Genomic DNA, 17,124 nt, shown 5'->3' with positions numbered 1-17,124 from the left:
CAGCGGGCCAGATGTCAGCAATTTTCTCGCTCCAGAGTGGTGGTTGATCCTGTTCCCATACCGGCTAAAGGACTCAGCGAGTCGGAGGTTAGAAAGTGCCTAATATTAGAGCCATAGTTGGTGGATTCACTTACAGGCTACAGCACTCAGCAAGACCGCCGTCAGTAGTTACCTCTTCCAATATCTGCGGCTCAGTATGGTCACTCACCGGCTATAGCACGTAGCAAGTCAGTAGTCAGCGATTGTCTCGTCACAAAGCCGTAGTTAATTTTGTTGACTTACCGACTTCCACACTCAGGGAGCCAGAGGTCAGTACTCATCTCCCCAAATAGTGATTGCTTCTGCTCACGTACAGGCTATAACCGAGAGAAATTGGTCAGCAATAACCTTCGCCAGAAAATGTTGTTGATCCTATTTACTTACCGGCTGCAAGGTTCAACGAGCCGGAAGTTAATAATGATCTCGTCCAAGGACCAGGACTGATCCTGCTCACTCACCGGCTATAACATCGATCAAGCTAGTGGTGAGCAACTACTTCATCCGAGCACAGTCACCTACCAGATTCACTTACCTCCTACAACCCACAATGAGCCCCGCGTCAGTAGATACCTCGTCTCGAAATTTTATTTTATCCCATCCACTTACAGACTACAACACTCACCACCGATCCCAATGTCAGAAATTGTTTCATTCCAGAGCTATTGTTGATCGTGTTGACATACCGACTACAGAAGGCACCAGGTCCGTGGTCAGCAACCTTCAGATCACAGATCTCTGGTTGATCCCAATCGCTTACCCGCTAGAATTCTCAGCGGTCCTAGCGTCAGCGATGGCCTCTGCCCCAGGCACGTTGTTGTCCCTGTTCACTCACTTCCTATGAGACACCAGAGGTCAGTTGGAGTCTCTTCCCAGAACCATTGTTGTACCCGTTCACTCACTTCCTACATGCAGCGATACAAAGGACATCAATTGTTGTTCTCATCAATTGGTTTCGATCCTGCCCACTTACGATCTGAAAGCCCTCCGCCAGACTGAGGTCAGCAATTGCCCCCTCCTAGAACCGTGGTTGGCCTTATTTACTTACAATCTAAGACATCCAGCCGCCCGAAAATCAGCAACTGTTTCGCTCGAGAACTACACTCGATTTAATAAACTTACAATCTACAAAGCCCAATGAGTGTGAGGTCAGAAATTGCCTGTACCGCTGTAGTTGATCTTGTTCACTTACCGTCTAACCATTCACAACGCCAGCTGTCAGCAATTGCCTCGTTCAAAAAGCGGAGGTTATCCTCTTAGCTTACCGGCTACATCACCCATCGGGCCTTGATCAGCAGGTGACCAACGCGCAAAAATTCCTTGATCAATTTACGTACCAGCTACAGCACCCAGAAGGTCTCATCAGCCTCGGCTTGCGTCGGGTGAACTGTCAATCGAGGGACCTACCTCCTACACCACGCCTCCAATCAGCAGACTTCATTCCGTTATTCCCTGGTATTGAAGAGTCCTACTTACACTCTACGCACACCAGTTTACCGTATGTCAGTCGTAATGGTTGTCAACATCCACAATCTGGTTCCCTTACTATCTGTTGTTCCACAACCAACAGCATTAGTGACATGACACTGCGAAGAGGTGCTCATAAGCGCTCATAAGTTTCGACTTACCTTCTGTGACGCAAAATATACCCTTCATCAGCTCCCACTCCTCGGATAAGCGAGGTTCACATACCGTCTGCAAAAAAAGGTCAATTTATTGTCTGTCAGTTATGCACAAGCAATTTCATAATATTATATACTGAGGGAGCCCCTCACGCGCAAAATGTTATACTCTCTGCCCTGTAAGTAGGCATTGACATTCCTCTCCAGTAACATCTTAGTTATATACTTGTCCTTCCGGAGGGCTGCTATGTTCAATATAGTGCCATATTGTTTGCAATGTGCATTGATATCCCGCTCTTCCTTTAATAATCGGCTAACTACCGCCCACTGCCCAAGCCACGATGCTATCATTAGATGTTTAAAATCATTGGGGAATGGATAATAAGGGACACTATTCTCCCAGTAGACCTTAAGCCATGTCAGAAATCTATTAGATCCACCCTTGCATATCAGTCGAGTCAACTCGAATAACCTCATCTGCCGGCGCTGAGAATCGCGGAAGTGACCAGCCCAATGATTCGCTGCGTAACAGAGAAAAGCATATTTTTTGACATAATTATCGACCGCCTCTCTCCTCGCACTTCTAGGGGTATCCAAAGCATCCATTGGTAATGGGTCCTTTTCGAAGTCTTGCAGCGCGAGGTAATAGATACAAATATTAGCCATTAGAAAGCTAGAATCCGTGGAACGCAGGGTATACTGCCACTTCCCACGACCATGCGATGACCCCTTGATCAAGAACTCCCTGGCAGTTTGGTGAACGAGGTAAACCTTGGAATCGATAATCCGTACGAAAAGTCCACACAAATTTTTCACCGTTTTTTCAATGGCAGAATAAAGATCCCCTTCGATATCTCCCATCGTCTTGTGATGCCGACTGATAGTAAATGCAATGTTCATTTCTGCCAACGTAAGAGGCCTTGCAGCGCCTACCACTATATGCAGGATTCGCCGGGCCCGGTCGGGCTGTGGGCTTTTATCCAGAATCTTGGTGTAAAAATCCGCGAGATTACCCGGGGCAGCAGAGACAATGTTAGTAAACTCCTTCCGTGAGCCCCCTTCACAATCCTTCAAGATCTCAAGAACAAGGGAAACCCAAAGGAATGTCCGGTCAGCGGACGATTTGAGGAGTTCGCGTAAATATTCCAGTTTTCCGGGGTTTTCCCAGACTAACTCGAGCTCCCTTATACCATTATCTATAACGCGATTAACATCAGTGGTAATGGCGTCAACCTCGTCCTCCCCCCTCAGTCGGATGGTTGTTGCGCGTGCGTCAAGTTCTTTCGAGATATCGTGGTAGGGGCGACCTGTAACCAAGAATTTCAAAGTTGTATTGGAACCACTTGATTCCGCGAGGTGTGTTAAATGATGGAGGAGCCGAGATAGTGTCTTTCCTTCGCACTCGTCCAAGCCGTCAAGCACACAGATTACGTCGCCGGTCCCCGCGTCGGCTACCGCCTTGACCAAAATTTCCCACAACGTGTCGACCTCCTCGGTAAATTTCTTGCCTTTAGCTCTAAACACTTCCTCGGCATACCTACAGAGGGACTTTCTCTGGACAAAAAGTTGATGTAGGATGGCGCAGAGGGCAAATGTTGCGCTCCTCTGTTCGTCGTTGTCATCTTTAAAGAAGAAATAGCAAACGATTGTGTCCCTTTGGATTTTCAGATGGGCTACGAGAAACGATGCGATTACGGACTTTCCACAGCCCGGGTCTGCGGATAACCAGAGGAGGCCTGACTCTCCGTTTTCGAACCAGGCTTTGTACTTTGAGTGCTCGGTGACCCAAGTACAAGTTCCCTCTACCGGGTCCCGGACCCGACGCCGGTGCGACTCGTATTCAGACGTGTATAGGTACAGCATAACCTCGGCGCATTCCTGGGGCGAGCTCGTAGCCAAGCAGTTCTGGTAATTGTTGATGTAATTATGGCTGACGTTACCGGAGTTGATGTGATTGTTAGAACGGGAGTTGCCGCTATAATCACCGTGAATATTGTTACCAGCCGCAGTGCTAGAGACACTGCTACGGATATTAGCGATTATGGGGGCAAAGTGAACACAATCAATATTTCAAGAGCATACCGTTGGACCAAGGAATGGTCCTCAGAATGGCTGTTCGATTGTTGATTATCCATGCTATCGATAGATGTTTAAGTTTTCCGAAGTTGCGTGAGGTTGGGTGTTGAGGAAGCTCGAATCTTGTTTTCCTGATGCGCGCAAAGAAAATTTTCGACCAAGCGAAAAGTTATGAAAGTCGAAGGGTCGGAGAGCACGGAGAATACATACCCAATCCTCAAGGTAATGGACTCGAGTACAGTACATTACTTAACAGTGGGCGCGGAACTGCGCGCTACAGCTACCCCGCTACCCAACCATTACTGTCACATCAGCCGCTCCCACGCCGGTGCCTTGACAACAAGGCCACGGGTAGGTAGCCTTTCACGTTATCGGAATATACCGTGGATCCTCAAAACCCACCAATAGATACATTTCTATAAGTGGTCATAATTTCACACCCCCGCAAGTCATAATTTTCACTCACCAATCACCAAACCCTGATCGGTGCGACTAGGAAAAACCCAACTGAAAAATACCACATCAGTTTGCTTTTTCCAGAGTACTGGAGGGTTAGGTGCTGGCAGGTGTTACCTTTTATCCCCATCCGATCAGCTATCAAATTACCAGCGCGAACTACGGAATACACCCCCGATAGGTTGAGTTCGTCAAGCTGACAGGATTGGGAAAACCAGCTAATGGGACTCGACAGTGTCTGCCGACTCAGTCTTTGCCATGTGAGGATAACACTCCTTGTGAGTGGGATAAGTACGGGGATTTGACTCCTGTCAGAAGTGATGGATTAGTGGAGACATTCAACCATGGGTTCAGAAAAAAATATTACCTTTCGGGCGAGGTAAAGGGGTTAATGGAATAACAAACCGTTACTTGCACGCGGTTATCCGTGATACTATCATACTACAAATATAGGTTATCTCGCCAAGAAGGCCAAATTAATCATGAGTTTTCACAAACACTCGAGACGCACTGGCTTCAAAACATACCGGTATCAGAGCTATTGATTACTCACACAGACACAGCACACCCGTAAGGGCAGGTTCGCTTCGCACCTCCAACTTCTGATCTCTTAGCAGCCGCACAGAGTCATAATTGTTTGATAACACCGTACAGTAATACTCAAATGTGGTAAAATATGCTCCAGTAACACACCAAACTCACTATGCAGCGAAGAAGAAATATTCCTATTAATAGGACAATGGATTTGGCACATGGTTCAGCGTAAATGACATACTGAAAAAGCGACATATCCAAACTTCAGCCGCAAGGCCTTAAGCCGAGTTTTGATATCAAGTCAGGGAGAGGGATTTGTGTAACGAGGAGCACAGAATTGCTATCCCCGAGAGTTCAGGTTGGTGCGACGGAGAGACAGCTTGTAAAGACCGGGTTTAAGAGTTCTTTGGTAAAATTGGCTGGCTAAATACTCGTACACACTATTATCGTACAGTACCAAGGATCGCTATGTTGAGGTCAGGGTGGGTTTCGGGAGTGGTGGAGTGGGGTAGTGGAGGGGGGTCGATTCTACCTCACAATATCCGGCTCACTCGGCGGGATCATGATATTCTGATAAAGAAGAAAAGACAGCTGAAAACGCAGCACCCATCCCCCCCAGAATTGAGAGAGCTGTATAGTAAAATTTATGAGAATTTGTATGTCCTGAACGGAGCCACATTGGGGCTCGTAATTCCCCTTCACCGATCTTGGTACTAGTACTAGTACTGTACATGTACCAGTACCTCAGAAAAGTGCTGCCAACGCACTGTCCCCGGCAGCCAGTCAAGAGTTAAACTGCCATAAGCATTTTAACCGCCGAACAACTGGTACAAATAACAGTGTGGAGGTTCCAGAAGTTAAGAATGTTCATAACACTTCGCACGAGGTGGAGGATGAGAATACTCTCGTGGGTTTCGTCGATTCCGGTGAATTTTTAATATATATTTTTTACGATCCCGACACCAAGATAAATCTTTCTCCTCCTCTCACTTGATAGGTACAGTATGCATACCCGCAACCAATCACTCGCCCTTAGCTTCAGACACGAGCAAATACAGCGCATGCAGACCCAAGCGCGGCATCCGAGTACATTAACGCCCAATCACCCACTGCGCATGGGCGTCCGCAAATTTGCAAGGGCTCGTGTACTGTACAGTACCTACTTGACCCTCTACCATACAACTCAGGACAAGGAGGCTCGGGATAAAAAAGCTCAAGTAACAACCGCCGCACACCTCTCTTGCCAGTATGATGTTTCAAATTCGCGGCGGGAGTACCTTGCTTTACGAAGCTCATATCGAGTTTAGCACCCACTGTTGGAAACCGGTAGGTGCTTCTCGGTATGCACTTGCGATATTTTCATTGTTTTGACAAAAGTATCGAATTCCAGTTGTTGGGAAATACCACTAGCGAGAACTAAAGGCACCGGAGATATGAGACCACTGCGATGGTCGATACTATGTACATGCGTAAAGTTCTGTGTTTGTGGGATAGATGACGTACACACCTAAGCACAAGACTGATCTGCCGGCGGGGATAGTACTTCAGCAACCGAATTATCCTTTCTTTTACTCGTCTTTGTCTTATACATTATTCTTTTCCTTTCTTCATCTCGTTTAGTTACCCAATAAAGACTGCATTCTCGTCCTAGCGAGTCTCATAGTAACCGAACGAATCTTAACACCAGTTATGACTCAGGCGTGCAGGGAGGCCAAATTGAGCGCCATGGAAGATAGGAAAGATGGCCGAAGATGATCCGGCATTTGGGAAGTATCGCTGGAAGCCTCTAGGGAGTCAGCCATTTTTTGCTTTGGATTTTGCTTTTCTTGTTATTTGGAAGTTATTGAGAAAGTTCGTTTCTCTTTTGTTAACCTGCGGGAGAGCACGAGAAAGTGGACATGCATAGAGGAGAGACGATAAGTGTGGGGATCGATAGAAGGAGGGAAATGATGGCATCATGTTCTGTATACTCCATAATTGCCATTAGAGAAAAAGGTGGACTTAGTCCTGAGCGGTCCTCACCCATACTCGAGTATCGTACTCGTTGCCATTCGGCGCCGGTACCGTATTAATTGCGCCTAGAACACATTAGCTCCCCCTCCCAATTTCCAAAAGGGGACTACTCAAGTATTCTCGTGCGCAGTTGAAAAAGAAAAGACAAGAACTGAAAAGTCAGATTGCTTATTCTATGCAAAGGAGTGGGCTCCATATGTCCTCTGGTCGGGGGCGAGGGTGGGGGGCACCAGGGTTGGGGGGACAGAGAAAGGTACTCAAGGAAATCCAATACCGACGTCGCATAGAAAACGCGGAGAAGAATAAAGAATAAAGAGATCGAGGGATGGCAAGGCATGGTTGTAAAGTTGGGAGTTGAGGCGAAGACCCGGGGAAATGTTGAGCATAGTTTAACGATCAAACCACGAGTGTTGAAGAAGCGACAGCCTTGTTCTATATTGTTGTCGACCTTTTGCGGGGTCGCCAGAAGTGGGGGACTAAATAGTTCAGGTCCACAGTAAGTACTCACTAGTCTTTGCCAAGAAAACGTCCATAACCCGAACTTGGTGGGGACTGTATCTCCAATCACCTCTTGCCAACCAACCACGGGCAGAAAGCGAACAATACAAGCACAGTCACGTGATAAGACTGGGGTGAAATCCTCAGAGCAGGGTAACAAAGAATGCATATTCATCACCCAGAGGTTTTCGTGGTGCTGCAATTGAAGTGTGCTCACCTCGCTTTTCCAGTCTCCCTCGCTACCTGCACGTCAAAGGATCGCCCTCAAAATGCATTCTGGGAAAGCTCGTAACTTCATATCGCAAGTATCCCCTTGGTATATAATATAACAAGTCTGGGAAACCCGGTTTAACTTTACTCAATTCCGAATCAGCCGAACCTGACAATTCTCAACCCCTGAAATCTACACACTCCGAAGCACCTGTCGAGACCCCCGCCCCAATGCTGGCCTGCCGCACCTAAGGCCGAGAGTCGACAACGAACGAATTCGCGTTTGAAATTGAAGGCATTCGTAGGAGTCGGTGTTTCTATTCTTATCCCCCACGCCCATCACTCCAGGCGGTGTAATATGAGGTAACTATGGTTTCAAGATCCTTAGTCACGTTCTCCCCCCGCGGGACCGAAGTCGCCGCCACATTTACGGAAGTGTTCCCTCGTGGACAGGAGGGTTATAATTTGGGGTCGGGACGAATTGCGGGCAGGGTTTGGGCGCCGCCTTCGAGGTGCACGCGGTCTTTCGGCTGCTGTATGCCTGAGAAACCTCTCTGCGTGGCCAATACCGGTAAGGTGATTGAATACAGTTGGCAGGCCCTGTAACATTACATCAGTATACTCCGAGAGCTATATCATAACCTTCAATATAATTTATTCATCATAGTCGCAGCACAACTGGGATGACATTAGGCATGGCACCGGTAGTCATATATGGACCCCGGAGAACCCGATGCAAGGTTACTAAATTTGATTGAATCAATGATATCGTGACATATTGTATGAAAGCATCCCGATCGCTTCGAGGATCACCATCCCTATTCCACGCATATTTCTCATCAGTCCACACACTTCATGTTGACAAAGAAAATGTCCGGAGAGCTTTCTTCCCAAATCCCAATAACTCCGGATATGGAAGGACACCAGAATATTCCCGCAACATCCACATCGGGTCACAGCCCACTTTCCTCCGCCGTGAACTCGGTCGCATAAATCCCTGCACAAGTATTAATTTGAAATGCAACAGCTGGGCGGGTCATAGGACCAGGGGGATGAAAAATATCATGGCGGAATCTGCGAATATGTATACCTTCGTCTTAGATGATGTTCCTGAGATGTCGGGTGAAAGGGTCTATAGGTGGCTCCTATTGATCGGGTTTCTTGCTGGGCAAAGACATCCACTAACCTCAGCCTATAGCGAGAATCCCTGGTGCGTTTCCGTTTTGCCCGAACTCTCCACAATAACTGTGCCATACATGTACTGTACTGTACGAGTACATGGGAACACGGTCTCACAGCGACTGCGGTTGTGTTCGAGCGGGTAACAGTTTGATCTGGATAGGTATCACACATGAGGGCTCTAATGGGTGCTCCTCTCAACTTGATCATTTTTAGTTTTAGAAAATGATTTATCCATATTTTGTTTTTTTCTGCTCAATCCACATTTTTTTAACCTTTGCAGCTATATCTTTTGCAACTATATCTGGCTGAAGGAAATATTACTTTCAACACAATTCTTTCCATTCATGGAGTTCTGCAGCGTTCCTTGTTTATTCACATGTTTTTCTTGACTAGTGGTTTTTAGTTGGCGCCGGAATGAAAGAGAATATGGTCGGTTGCCATATCATTCCATTTCCAGCTTTCTCGGTGCGCGGGTTCCTGGGAGAAGCCGTATCATGCTATCTTTCTCTCTGCCTTTACCCATTCCATCGCCACATTTTTCTCCACCCTCCCTATGCAGGTAAGATTGCCGAAATGGGATCTCGAGGAACATCCCGCCGTGTATTACCGTCACCGAGACAACATTGCCGCTCCTCGATAGCGCACGCATTCGCGCGTTTTGTCCCGAACCGGTTCACGACCTTCCTGTGGGGGAAGCCACGGTCGGGGACCCACAACGACCTACACCAGATACAAAATTCTCATACGCGGTGGTGGTGCAAGCGCATCTCTCCGTCGTTTCGTAATTCGTGATATAATGCGCTTCCCAAAGCATTGTTGGTGGAACTCCATATGAGCCTCTGACAGAGCATCAACCTGCGAGACTTCTGACACTGCTACTGGCATTACCACCTTGTGCACGCTGTCTCTCCGAATGTGCATACTCCGAGCTCCCCGGGAGGGACAAAGCGGGTAAAGAACAGCTTAATCACGATGGCACAAATGACTGAATACCTGCATATAGCTATCAAGTCCCCTTTTGATTGGCCGGGTGAGATTCCATGATTCCCGCCATAAAGAGCCATTTGGAAATGTCCCCCGATAGTTTCATTCATAATCGATAGACGGTCATAATTTAGATAATCTACCATGATAAGCTCCAGAAATCCAAGAAGTCGCTAACACAACACCCCCAACTTCCCGACAGAGGGGCTAAGACAGCCGTTAGAACATATTCATTGAGACCATTTACTGTATTCACGCACCCCATCAACAACCAATTTAAAATACGAAGCGCACCCCCTCTAAATCTCACGGCTAACATGGACATGCTATACAGCCCGGGATCTCCAAGACAGCCTATACCACCCACCTCTACCACCCTGCTAATGGCCCTAAGAGCCCGGGGCTCGACAAGCCGGGACCGACCGCCAGCTCGAGTTGCTACGATACCACCACACCTTGTGCCTGAACTATTCCCCTAACCGGAAAGGCGTATATCCTTTGATACATGCTCGCCAGCTATCACTCGCTCTCTCCCTCTCTCTATCCTTCCTTTGGCTTTAGTTGACCTCTGCACGAATACATCCACCTATCCTATGGCTAGCTGCCTGTCCTCCTGAACAATGTCCCTCCACACTTTCGGAGGTTTCTTTTGCACCATAACACGGCCATGCGCCTTATGCACAATCTTCTATCTTTCGGCAGAGCTTCCCTCAACACATATCATATATTTGTAGCTCTTTCTCAAGCAGGCCAAATTATTGCTTCTATTGTTTGTCTTATCGAACAATTAACCTGTTTCTCGGTTTTTCCATCATAATTCGTTCTACCGCATAAAACTCTTTCTCTATTATGCTTATTCTCATGAGATTCCGAGTATGGGGAAAGATACCCAACCGGAATGGTGCCGATGTGATTTCGTTCGGAACTTTTTACACGCGCCAGAAACCCTCTCACGGGAGGAGGATGTCTTGATCTATATTCATCGTCACTTTTCAACCCCGCGGAAAAACAGGTCGCCCTGTATGCATGAATAAGAAAACTCTCAGGTTCCTTCTCCCTCCTCTCTCGTCACCGCTTTCCCCTTGACGGCTCTGACCGCGCTCTCTCTGGTTCTCCGGGCTTCTCGGATATGCCGCTGAATGAGATAATTGAGGGCCGGTGATTCGCAACAATTCAGCTGGGGGGACATCAGGGTTATATTTATTTGTCAGGTTGTCCGGCATGTTCAGGTAAAGGCCAAGCGGGATGGCATAGTGTCGCCCGCCGCCCCCAGGACGTACGGACTGCCACGCTGAGAACACTGCGACACACCGGCTACGGAGGTGTGGGGTTGGTTGGTTGGCGATTCGATTGGGCCAGGAACAACCCAGCGGCCGACGCAGTAGATGCTGAGTACGGTACCGGCGAAGATGAAACCTTCATGGAGTCCGGGAATCCTCAGTAATTGTACCCTTCAATCGCTTACGGAGTGGACTATCAACAGCTACCGGACCGGATGGAATTCTTCCTGGAGCAAGGCTAGCTTGCGGCAGTTGGAATCTCCAAGCGATAGAGAGGAAACAATAAATGGGATTCATTCCTCACACAATCGTTGCCATTGCCATTCCTCGCATGGCCGGTAGCGAGGTATTGGGAGTCGGTTCAGGTGCCGTGGCACAAGGGTCGCTACGGAACTGGATGGTGATGCCGGCCTTGGCCGAGAAAGTCTCCGTTCAACTCCTTGCCTAGACGGAGCTGTTGATGGCTATGAAGTGCTCTCTATTCCGTTTCGAACTGAAAGGGCGTCCCCCGATCGGGAACCAAGAACTCATGATGAAAAAAGATATGGCCCCATATTTTATACCGGTGGCGGGTGATGGGATAGAAGTGGTAGGATATTGAGAGATCAGGATAGTGAGAATATTGGTTGCTTGCCGTTTCAAGGGTGGGTCCGGTGTCTCGAATGTGGGGAGTGCTGGATATCAGCATGCTTTCTTTCTTGTGGTGGTATGCAGGTTCCAATGAATGGGGACGAGTATTCACACCGATGGAGTAAGGGACAGGAGACCAGAGTAGTCAGTATCTCTATGCACCCAAATGGGTAGGGTCATTTTTTTCGCTAGTTCCACTCATTTCGCAGACCATGGCTTACTAATAGTGTGACTTTGTAATTGCAATCAAGGTTCTGGAAGGACTATCTGAGAGTTATGATACTCTTCTCGGAATAACTTTTTTAGCTTCGGTTCATGTTTCCATGGCCGGAATGCACCAAAGGGCGAGAACCACTGCCGGTACGAGTACTTGGACTGATATCTCCCCGTGTCATCCCTGTGATATCACTCTACAACTATTTGTATCTTACCGTGCCATGACGGTTCCTTCGCGTAGAATCATCCTGGCCAATCCACTCACTATCATCTCGATAACTAATTACCTGGAGTGTACTGTACTGTACAGTACTGTACAGTACTCGAGTAAGGCTTGACGTTTGTGAGCATGACCGCCATTGCGTATTATAGCGCCAGATTTTGACCTTTCTGCTCGGGTCTGGGCGGCGTAAATTTAATATGCAACAGCGGTATGGTGTTTGCCAGCAAGCAAAGAATCCTCCGTATACTGCCCCCGCATAGCACAACCCCTCATCCAAACCTCCGGGAAGCTCAGCTTCGGGCTCTTATACGAGTATCGTTTCAGCCGCGCGGGTCTTTAACTCGAGTGCCAGCGTCAGCGCTAATGTAGTGGAATGGCCCGACCCGATGCCAAACACTCCCAACCAAAATGACCCACGCGTAGCGAACGGAGCATTCCAAAACATCCCCAATCCTGTGAAACTGTTGGTGGTGAGAGAGAATCGCTACCGGCGCCCTAACTCGCTATCCCAGGAATTACTTTACCTGTACGAGTACTGTACGAGTACTCGAGTAAAGATAAAAATAACAGCTCCTCCGCAGAAAGAGCAATCCCCCGCTGCCCGGGCGCAATTGTCTCACACGGCTTGCATCGTTCCTGCCTTGGACGGCCTGCACTAAGTCCTGGGCTAACTTCATCCCGGTTCGCGCCGAAGATTACGTCTCCCCCGGGTCTGTGCTTGCGGACTAGACTCGGTCTCGGTAAGGGTATATCTTCTCTCCACCATCATCTCCCCCCGCCTCACCTCCTCCGTCCCTCCTACACCCTCCATCGCATCCTACGGTATCTGCAAAAAATCTATCGGTACCCTTACTCCTAGTCCATCCTTAACAGAGATTTCCAATCATGACTCACGGCATCGACACCAAAAGCGTACCCCCCCCCTCCCGTTAACCCTCCTCCACGCGCGCGCAGCTAACCTCTCTCTCTCTCCAGACTTCTCCACCCCCCCAATACCCCCAACCAACCTTCCAACCCCCCCCACCTAATCAAGAATACTACCCACCGCCGCAGGGTGCTTACAATCAACAACCACCACCACCACAACAGTACAACCAGCCGTATCCCCCGCCACAGCAGCCCATGGTCTACCAGATGCCACCGGGCAATGGAAAGGTTAGCTCCGGAGGAACCGCGACGGGTGGAATCTTGGCCGGTCTCTGCGCTGCGATGGCCTGTTGTTGCTGCTTGGATTGTATTTTTTAGAAGGGGTGAAAATAGGGGTGAATTTTCCTTTTTCTCTCGTCTCTTTCTTTTTTCTGCTGCTCTTGACCTTGTTTTTCACGGACGGGGTGTCACGGATGGGAGCACGGGGCGAATGGTGGGTCATTTTTCGCTTCGTGGGAGTGTACCGGTACCTTGCGACTGCTACTTTCTCGTTTATCTCCTTTATAGTATTTCTAATGTCATTCGCCTGATATTTAACTTCACCTTTCTCTACATCTTCCTCCCCGCCATTACCTCCCGTATGTTTCTTTTCAACACTGCCTAGGTCATGTTCGTAGCGAAGGCAATTGTCTCGGCTCATGGGAAAGCCATCCAGCCCAACTCGTCTCTCCCTAGCAACAGGAATTTCTATCGTAGTAATTTCCCGGCTCACACATGTAATAAGCTCCGTTCCTGCGACGTTGAATAGTATTAGATTGTCTTCTTTTTACTAAAGTTTCGTGATGCTGCCGCCATTGTTGTTGTAGCCTGAGACAGCGTGGCGCGAGCTGGCTTTGCCCAGAAAGCTGTGCTCCCTGTGTTTTGTTGGACGTTGGACGGGATTGGCATTAACTTGCTAGTTCACCGCTAATATTTGTCCGAGGAGTGCGCTCAGCACCCCATGAGCCGAAGAGGCAGCGAACAAAGTAATTGCCCCAGACCCGCCACGGCGGCCGAGCTGGGGTGATGTGTGGATTCTCGAGACATGGGATACGGTAGTCTGCTCGAGCGTGTGTAAAGGGAGAAAGGTCGGGGGGGGGGGTCAAACCACCCGCGGGGAGAGAGCGGGTGAGAAGCCGCTTCCCATGTCGGGGCCCCCTGTCCGGGGATTGAGTCGTCTGACGTCGATGGTATCTGAGCGGTTTTTATATTATTTTATTTTCATTTCATTTTATAAAAAGAGGTGAAGATTCAATCCCGGTAATGTACTGTACAGTACTAAAGTTATTTGTAGAAAGACAATTTGAAATAATTGGTTGGGGAAGATTAAAATTACCACTTTTCGACGTTTAGCGGGAAGGAATATAGCTTAGGAATAATTGACCTCCTTCCGTCTCCGAGAGGCGAGTCTTCTCTCATTGAAATGTCTGTGGATCTTTTTTCCTCTTTTTTCTTTGGAGTAGCGATTCCTCAATTTGGCTCTCGGTACCGTGTTCAAGAGCTTTGAACGTCGACGAGTATAAGATTGGAAAATGGCAGTGATGCTAAGCCAAAAGAATGAGCCACGGCCCCAAGGTGCCGGATTTTTCTAGTATTCCGGATTGATCGAGCGGGCTGGTCGAGCATGCCCTCCGCGAGACGAGATCGGGTGTATGTGTGAATGGCAGGGTACCGGTATTTGTCATGTTATATTGAAGAACTATGGCCGAGATGAGTGGTTGGAGATGAGCCTGCAAAGATAGAGATAGAGAGAGGGAGAGGAGGAGACACCTGATTGCTGGGATGTTGAACTGTCTCTGTTCGAACTGAACTGAATTGTTGACTGCTTGAAATGTTGGCACGGACACCCTCCATGGGACACTTACGCCCCCCTGGAAAGAGCCGATGATGCCCGTCCGCAGAGTCTACGGTGTGTGTTCATTCATTGGCGATAGCTCCTCACAGAATCGGTGTCTATTAGGAAATTTCTGTCAATGAATCGCTGGCGATTGGCTGGGGAGGGGCTTGAATGACTAGGCGTATCATAACCCCTGGTTTTTACTTCGGCAAAGACTCGTAGGAATCCCTCACGTTAAAACATACAATGGCTGGACCTCGTGTCTCAGCATCCTCATCACCATGCTTTTGTGTTTGGAGAAAATAACTGCATGCCAGCTGGATTTGGATACTGCAAACAAACACACTTGTTGTTGGAGATGGAACGGTTGGTAGTAGACACTGGTTATGTATGATATTGGATTTATATAATAATATTATTATATTAGTCGTATTTGAATATTAGGGATTGTGGTGAAGCTCGTTTTTTTCTTCAGCATATTATTTCTTCTCTCTCATCCTTTCTTTGACCTTTTCGCTGACTCTCAACTCGATAGAAGATCCCGCATGGTACGCTGTCTTTGTTTTCCGTTGATTATTTTCATACATATCCGCTACCTTGTTCGTTAGATCATGTCAACCTATACTCGCTCTTTTGTCAGTCTTGGATTTCTTAGGGGTTAAATCTGGCCGTTTCGTGGCCACCGCCAGCCTTTGTGGCAGCTACTCACAATACAAACCATGACAGCATCGGTAATTTACAGGCTCTCCAGGGCCACGGCCGGACTGGCCGCCCGTGACCACTGATTACCATTCACCTTCCCTGGTGCTATGAAGAGGGGGCTGAAAGCGCGTCCGTTAAATTTGGCGAGAATGGCAACCCTAACACAATGGTTGGGATCTTGGGATTCAAAGGAACAAGAGCATTTATTGAAAAATCTGTTTTCACAGTTTTAGTCACTCGGGAGCATAATTTCACAAATCTCTAAGGGGAACTTGGGGCACGGAGGAAACAGACCCCTCCAGTAAGGAATTCAAAAAGCTCCAACTGGTTCCACGAATGGGAGTGTTTTTTAATCTATAAAAGGATCAGGATGCTGCGATAATGTTTTATTTATACACATGTCTTTACCGTTAGGTTTGTTTGGGGAGGAATATGGTGAACGAATAGAACGACCCTGTTTAACATACCTCACACATTCACCCTCACGCCCCATAGGTTCCAAGCAAATCCTCCGATTCTACAGTCTCTACTATCACCTGCTGAGCGACCGGTCTTCCACCTTTATCCAAAATTGACAAATTGCGCCATGTAAAAGTAAGCAGTTCCTAACCATGATATATTCCAAGTCATTGCATTTAACTTTACCCTTCAAAAATGGTAATTCTCTCAAAGTAAACACAAGAAATTCTTCCAAATTTTTACCTTCTGATACGATCCATACTCCTGCCAATCAAACCCATTATGCCGCTTACTCTGCTTTCAGAGTGTTGTGATAAATGCTGCGCACTCATTCAGCGAATTGTTCATTTTCTTGCTACCAGTCTCTCTTTATTTATATTGCATGCCCATACACGACTGGTGGGTGTAAGAATATGGAGACTTGATACGGGGATTGTGGTACTGAAGTTTTCTTCATTTGTACGGTTTAACTATTTTACTCTGTTCCAATTTTTTAAAGTGACCCAAGAGGCAAGTTTTGAAAGTATGATATCATATACCCTGTATATATGAGTGAGAACTTTAACCTCTTAGCAACGGTGCAAATTATTTGATTATTGGACTTGTTATATGTTTGTATGGGCTGATGCATAGCCTAAGTTAAGGGGCAATGGGCATTGGATTTTGACCCATGATGTTTGCATTTTATATTTGTTTTATTGTTTACTTTAATATTTGTCCCAAGGTGTTGTTAAATGGGCAGAAATAACCTCATAGTTGATCACGGATGGGGTGTGCGGTACTGGACAAAATATATCCGCAGTTTCAATTTCATACAAAGTTAGTTTTATTGTACTCCGGTTCGTGTTAAACAAACACTCACTTTTACCAGAGAATATGGTGTACCAATTCTACTTTTTATAATGTTATTTGGGGCCGAGTGGAGGTGGTTGGCATTTGATAAATACTGGAGGAATTCAGCGTCTCATGTGATTCGAATCAGTCCCTAGACACCTAGCCACTGACACAGAACAAGCATTTCAAACTGTCGTATGATAGCTCGCTCTCTTGCTCTCAAATGGACGGCAGTGATCCTGCTCTGCCGGTAAACTCACGCAGGGCGCGCAGCTAAATGCGAATGGGTACGTCTATGCTTTGCCATATGCTATCCCGTTAACCTTCATCACAATGATCAAGGATTATGCGTGCCGTCATGTAATCTGGGTTTTGGAAGGTTTTAATGTTTTACCCATGTTTATGCACCTACACTTTACGGTTTTT

The 17,124-nt window shown here is 47.5% G+C and overlaps 2 protein-coding genes; both read left to right on the top strand.

The window, feature by feature from the left end:
• The first annotated feature begins 7,318 nt into the window (after nt 1-7,318).
• Nucleotides 7,319-8,132, top strand: GSTUM_00006620001 (uncharacterized protein). XM_052355773.1 has 2 exons: nt 7,319-7,388; nt 7,466-8,132. Exon 2 carries the CDS (start codon nt 7,815-7,817, stop codon nt 8,049-8,051), a length of 237 nt encoding a protein of 78 aa, XP_052211740.1. The 5' UTR covers nt 7,319-7,388; nt 7,466-7,814; the 3' UTR covers nt 8,052-8,132.
• A 4,609-nt stretch (nt 8,133-12,741) lies between these two features.
• GSTUM_00006619001 (uncharacterized protein) lies at nt 12,742-13,441 on the top strand. XM_002838822.2 has 2 exons: nt 12,742-12,872; nt 12,936-13,441. Exons 1-2 carry the CDS (start codon nt 12,846-12,848, stop codon nt 13,203-13,205), a joined length of 297 nt encoding a protein of 98 aa, XP_002838868.1. The 5' UTR covers nt 12,742-12,845; the 3' UTR covers nt 13,206-13,441.
• The last annotated feature ends 3,683 nt before the right edge of the window (nt 13,442-17,124 follow it).

The sequence above is a fragment of the Tuber melanosporum genome (genome assembly GCF_000151645.1).
Source record: "Tuber melanosporum whole genome shotgun sequence assembly, scaffold_29, strain Mel28".
In the NCBI taxonomy this organism is placed as follows: Eukaryota; Fungi; Ascomycota; class Pezizomycetes; order Pezizales; family Tuberaceae; genus Tuber; species Tuber melanosporum.
Note: the sequence above shows the minus strand (reverse complement) of the source record. Positions and strands in the feature narration are given on the sequence as shown.